At 37.0% G+C, this 6,779-nt stretch overlaps 1 protein-coding gene across 4 annotated transcripts in view; it reads left to right on the top strand.

Annotated features, from left to right (window-relative positions):
* The window catches only part of LOC111637819 (prickle planar cell polarity protein 3-like), a 72,083-nt gene extending 65,518 nt beyond the window's left edge, over positions 1 to 6,565 (top strand). For all 4 annotated transcript variants that reach the window (XM_023383388.1, XM_023383392.1, XM_023383390.1 and 1 more), the window contains 3 exons: positions 4,144 to 4,398; positions 5,915 to 6,118; positions 6,187 to 6,565. In XM_023383388.1, coding sequence (XP_023239156.1) covers positions 4,144 to 4,398; positions 5,915 to 6,118; positions 6,187 to 6,537 — 810 coding nt within the window. In that variant the 3' untranslated portion in view covers positions 6,538 to 6,565. The remainder of the gene's footprint in view (positions 1 to 4,143; positions 4,399 to 5,914; positions 6,119 to 6,186) is intronic.
* Positions 6,566 to 6,779: the final 214 nt, after the last annotated feature.

Raw genomic sequence — 6,779 nt, forward strand, 5'->3', positions numbered from 1 at the left:
AAGTGAAGCGCGGAATATGATTTCATCACTCATATTATATTTTTTTTAGATAAATATAATATTCAGATCTTCTCTTCTATCGTTTCAAATATTAATTATTTTACTTTATCGGGTGTTATACTTTTCCGTTTCTCATAAAAAATTTTTGTATCTTACTGTATTTTACTTCTGTTGTTGAAAAAACAATATCAGCGTTTGTATAAAACTTCAGGTTAGCATTTATATGAATTACACAGGGTGGCCCAAAAGTCAGTTAATCTCGTACAGTGTATTAAAAACACAGCATTAAAAAGTCGTATTATATATTATATAGCCTACTATATAAAAAAATTTCTTTCTTAATACACAAGAAATGCAGTAGAATTATTCATTTTGTAAGAAATATTTTTAAGACGTCGAACTAAATTGCGACGCCGTATACAAGAAATAAGCAAATTTCCGAATTGAAAACATAATGAATAAAGTCACCATCCATCCTCTTAGATTTACTGCAGAATACACCAATTTTATAAGAATCCGGATTTAAAAATTAGCAAAAGTTATTTAGGGGGAAAAAGTCATTGGAGATGATTGAAAGTGTGGTATGTATCTTCTCCCCCGCTACGATTTATTGGTAAAGAGAAAGTGGCTTGCCGTCGTTAGGCGAACTAGGAGAGATTTTACCAGCTGGTTGCCAATTTATTTGATTGCTCTGCACGGCCATATATCATCGAAAAGAAGGCCGAGTTTGCCAGTTGGACCGGGCATTTGTCGCCAGCTGGACATTGGTCCATGTTAGACACCGTGTTAAGAGTCGAATGGGACCACACTATTAAACTGTAACGACGCACCGTAAGTCCATTTGTTATTTATCGAACTCGACAAGAAGAATCCACTTCCCCAGAAGAGAAAGAAAAGGAAAAAGTATACGAATTAATTCGAATAAATGACGTACTTAATGATAGGATTTTGTATGTTGGAGGAGAAGATATCGAAGAACGACACGAATTTATTTAGATTAGTCTCGGATATAACGCGAAAAATTGAGGATGGTATAATTACGAAAAGGCGCTTTACAGTAATGATTAGAAGCTTTAGCAAAATAGAAAAATGTCAGAACTGATGGAATTCTTTAAAAAAAAAATATTGTTAAGATTAGGAGGAGATTAGAGAGTGAGATTAATTTTCCCGACGGATCGAGGCGAACGAGATTTAAAGTTCTTTGTCGAAATCTTGGAGTATGTGAGAGGAGATTTCTTCGAAAACTTGTGAATAAAACGTGACAGACGGGAATGGAAAACTCGGAACTTCAGAAATAAAACTTCAAGAAAAGATCTGACAATGGTTTAAGTTTTCTTTACTTCTATTCTAAAATTTAGAATCGAAATTTCTAAAGGAATCAAAGAAAGGTCTTATCGGAACGTGACGCGCCATCCGTGCTCCTGTGGAATTTCCGGCAGAAGACATATCCCTGGAACAGTTTGAAACGGAAATTCCTGTTGACAGACAATAGAAATGGAAAGTGAGCGGTGTTAGAGCAGGAAAGCGGTCTTATCTGGCACGATTGTGATTGGACATTTTACCGAATCATCCGAGCAAAGCGTTACCTCTCTTGATCTATGGTTCCTGTTGAGTGTGGTTCCTGCTTACTTTATTTATTACAGTTTTGTAGTTATATATCGATTTTCTGGAAAACAAGCAAGCAAATTAATTTATTCGAAAGTAAAATCAACAAATCGCTTAAGTTTAATCTAGTTATTTATCCTTATTAGATTCTTCGGCCGCACGAAACGATAGAAGATTCATAAATCGTTGTCTATTTAACGTGCTAGAATCACTTGCAAAATGGCCAAATCGTGATTTACCATCGATCCGACACTTTTCGCCCCTCCTAGCTTGTAATTAACGGATTTAGTTTTCTCGCTTTGAGGTTTAACTGAAAGGGTCCATCGTCTGTAATTGTAGACATTGGTATGCGGATCGTCGCCTTGTGCCATTGCTTATGGCAACTATTAAGAACTGGCTCGGAATAACAACGACGCCGAAAGCGTACATTGTCTATGCGTCCGACGCTCATTATCATACGAAAGGCACTATCAACAGGTGGCCTAAATAAAGGACCAGAGGCCCTTCAAAGACTGCGCTTCTGAGGTTAAAAAAGAGAAAGAGAGAGGTGATTCTTTTTTGAAAGATTGAGCTGTCTTTAAAAACCCTTTCTTCGGATTGGATATGCAAATATTGAGAACAATAAACCTAGTCGTTTCTAACAACCCGGTTATTTTCTATCTTGACATGAGAATGGGAGGAGTGCCAAATCTTTAAGCTCCTTTCTCTCCCACGCTTATCGGAAAGTACATTTATTTGGATCCTTAATCCGAAATCGCAACCATTTACAACAAATTAACGAGATTCCTATAACCGATTCGTCCATTTTCTATAAACTGTGATTAAGGAAAATTAATGAAGATGACGATCTCGATTTTATACTTTCTTTAAAACGATTTATCATGTTAATTGTAATGATCTTCATTCGTGCACACCAAGTCTACCGAAGGCAAAAGTTTTTGTTTCAGCGTTGCTTCATCAAAATCCATCTACTCATTTTTTATTCGGAGGATAAGTTTTGCGACTTAACTCGATTAAACACGACTATATAAACTCGGAAACCTTAGTGTTTCTCTGTATATTACTTATTGTGACTCAATCGTTTATCTGAATGTGACTTTCGGAGCAGAAAACCATGAATTAAATGACGGTTGTCACTAGTTTGTAGTATACAAGAGAATACAATAGAATCATCGTAGTGTAGCCCATTTGTTTTCATTACCTACTCATTTCACACTTAATTAAGCGGAATCGCAGTAGATGGCTAGAGCCCAACTCTCGAACTAACCTCATCCCCACAATTTAGCTTTTCAGAGCAACTCACGTTTAAATTTTTTCAACGTCCTTACAAAGAATTATATTGTAAAATACGCATCAAATCTAATGGCGCCAGATAATCTGATAGTCGGAGAATAAGCGAGTAAAGAATCTGACATCTTCAAGTATGCTTCAAGTGCAGAAATTGATTTCGAAATGAAATTACGAAGAAATTGATCAAGTAGCCATTACCAGCTGAAGAACAACGGTTGCGTGACGGTGACGTAGTATCATATTTATGCTTTTAATTGGCTCAAACTGGTCAGATGTTTAAGAATGTCAAGCGATTCCGCTATGACGTCATCGGCAGAAAACAAATGGCCTTAAAAAAGGAGAAGAGTAGCCTGGAGGTGTTTTAGTCCTACGCTCTCCAATTTTATTTAGTGTTTGTTTGTTGGATCATTTGTCACGCGGTCTGCAACAAGAAAACTTACATGGATATTAATCAAACGAATGAGAGAGAGAGAGAGAGAACTACATTTAAGCTGAACACTTTTATTGCTAATTCCTTTATCAGGACGAGCTTTACGAGATAATTACTCTTTTTTTTTCCTTTTAAAAATACAAATTACTCGTAAACCTCGAACAAATTCGGAATTGATTCTTCATAAAAAGAATATTTTTGTAATGCCCATTTGCATTAAACAAACTCTCGACGCGTCGCCGCTTCCATCGTAGACGAGTGGCGCCGTCTGGTGCGGTCATTTCCGAAAGTTTAACGCATCCGACCCCCGTTCCCATAGCAACCACATCCCTGTTGGCGCCGTCCTAGATTAAATGTCTTCCGATATTTGCGTCCTTCCTATTGTCTCCAATTGGAAGAAAAAATAAGAAAGAAAAATATATATCAGTATAGAATGTCTGCTACAATATTTCCAGGTTAGGTTCGGATATAGCTTTGTGATGATAGATTATCGTGATTGTTATTGGTTACATAACAGATACGACTGACATCGGGGTCCTCGGGCTGTCAACAAATGATATATTACTGTAGAGATCAGGAGGTTTTTCCAAATGGAAAAAGTTTGCAGTAATTACTTTTTCTAGAAACTTATTAATACTTAATTAAATATTGCTTTTTGATCAAGTTTGCGTGTATCCAGCTAAAAATCTTTATTCCCAGCAGATGCTAATACGATGTAAATTTATGCATTTAAAGTCGCTACAGTTGAATTTATATACTTTATAAAGATCTGTAATTCCGTTTCTTAAATTCACAAGTTTGTTTTGTTTTTTTTACAGGTTCATCTTTATTTCTCGGCACTTCCCGAAGATAAAGTACCTTATGTCAATAGCGTAGGTGAAAAGTATCGTATTAAACAGCTTCTGCATCAGTTACCTCCACACGATAACGAAGTTCGATATTGTAATAGTTTAAGCGAAGAAGAGAAGAAAGAACTTCGTTTGTTTTCCGCTCAAAGGAAAAGGGAAGCTCTAGGAAGAGGAACCGTCAGGCAGCTTAACGCTTCTTCTCTAGCCGCTACTACTTGCGAAAACGTAAGTATTATCAATAGTAAATTTTTTAACCTAAAAGTATTGTCATTTGTCATTTTTACGATGTTGCCAGCCTTAAATGAGTTATCCATTAATAATTTTCGGCTGTTATTGACGCGTTGTGATAGCGGAGATGCATAATTTTACGTCTTTTCGCTAATATTATTAAGAATCTTTACAATTATGAGTGCCGCTTTTAGCTTTATGTTGAGGAAGAGCGGGAGTATGAGACTCGGCGCCCGATATAAATGAATAAATAAGGTTTTCCTCGCTGGAATTAATCGTGTATCGATGACAAACGTGTTTAGTTTATTTGTCAGAGTTAATAACGATGTGGCGAAAAGCCCACAATTTTTTTCTTAGCTCACAAAATCGATAAAGTTAAAAAATGCCCTCTTATTTATATGCTGTACGTAATGAAGCCGAATGTAAATAATAAATATCGACTTCTCGAAGAAAAAACTAAACACAAAAATAATAATAATCAATTTTTATGCATAAAATTTTCTCGACTGTGCCCTTATGCGTCATATTTATTTTCTTTCGAGACAATTGGATATAATTCTTCACTATAAATACTCGCTCGGGATATTTTCTTTGCCTTTTCCATCTTAGGTAATTACCTCCATTCGAGTTTTGTGTTTTCTTTACTGGCCACCAGAGGCGGGCCTTACTTTATTTATTCAAGTTCATTAGCGGAGGAAGTGGTCGGTGTTTGAATCCCAAACTGTTGTTCCCGCTCATTAATTCAGTTACATGACGTTATGGGAATCGTGCCGTTAGGAACCACTTTTTTTTTTCCTTCCTCACTAGTCGAATTTGCATTTTATCTATCGCCAGCCACCATTTCGGTACCGGAATATGTAAAAAAAAAAGAAGGGTAATGGAAAGCATCATCCGAAAGGGAGTGGAATGTATTTTATTTCTGAACCCTTTGCCTTAGTGGGATATTTAATTATCCCGGGAGTAATTTAAATAGTTATTTAGCATCCTTAGATTCAATTAATTTAATATCGATCTTACAACAAGAAAAAAATACATAAAAAAATATAATGCGCCGTGTCGACGCCCGACTCGCCGAGAACCCACCAATGATGATTCATGTTCCATTTCTATTGATAAACTTTTGAAAATAATTAATTACGTTAGATAAAAGTCGAATGTTACAAGGGTGGAATTCACTTTTCTTGAATTCTATACATTTCGCATCCGAGTAAAAAGTATGGTTGCTATCTAATTGAGCAAATAAAAGTAACCGATAGGAGGACAGCTCCGGTTACATCAAAGATGTGGATGGAAGCGTCGACCAATTTCACGTTCCAATGACCCCAAGAGACAATCAATGTTTAGTGCCATTAGGGTACTGTTGACCCCACCATCCTTTAACGTCGACAACAGAGCCGTTATCCGTTGGAGTGGTTGGAGGGTACTCGTTGTCGGTGATCGGTGACTCCCCTCTTGTATAATTCGATAGGAGATTCCGATGCTACAAATAACACTAACTTGGTTATTGTTTCAGTGTAGGGAGAGTTGCGCACCCGGTGACATTGGAGTGTTCGCCTCTAGATCGGGACCGAATACTTTTTGGCACCCGGCATGCTTCGTTTGTTGCGTGTGTGGAGAGTTACTCGTCGATCTCATATATTTCTACAAAAATGGAAAATTGTATTGCGGCCGACACCACGCCGAAAGTCTAAAACCCAGATGTGCAGCGTGCGACGAGGTATTTATTAAAATTTTGGCGGAATATTGCATATGTGTTCACATTCTTAATCGGACTTTTTGTTGCAGATCATTTTTGCCGACGAATGCACCGAAGCGGAAGGAAGAGCGTGGCACATGAAGCACTTCTGTTGTTTCGAGTGCGATCGACAGTTAGGGGGACAGAGATACATTATGAAAGAAGGTCGTCCCTACTGTCTGCATTGCTTCGATGCCATGTTCGCCGAATATTGTGACACGTGCGGAGAACCGATCGGTGTCGATCAGGGACAGATGACCCACGAAGGACAACACTGGCACGCGACCGAATCCTGTTTTCGATGTCATTCGTGTCACGTGTCTCTATTAGGATGTCCCTTCCTGCCTCGACGAGGTCTCATCTATTGTTCTCTACAGTGTAGTAAAGGTACGGCCATCTAGTGGTAGAAAATGTTTCCTTTTCCCGTTTTGCAGATTTTAAATTAAAATTTTTCTTTTTCTAATTAAATCGTTAAAATTATTTTAANTAGAATATAAAATGCATTTGAAATAAATATAAAAATAAAAATTAACGGAAAACGCCCTAGCGGACGAACTAATGAAAAATTAACAAATAAACTAATCGTTTTTCAACGATCATCATCAGTTACAAAAATAGAACAGTAAATATAGAACATAAAATG

The sequence above is a fragment of the Centruroides sculpturatus genome, unplaced genomic scaffold (assembly GCF_000671375.1).
Source record: "Centruroides sculpturatus isolate CEXI.00-Female unplaced genomic scaffold, Cexi_2.0 scaffold1165, whole genome shotgun sequence".
NCBI lineage: Eukaryota > Metazoa > Arthropoda > Arachnida > Scorpiones > Buthidae > Centruroides > Centruroides sculpturatus.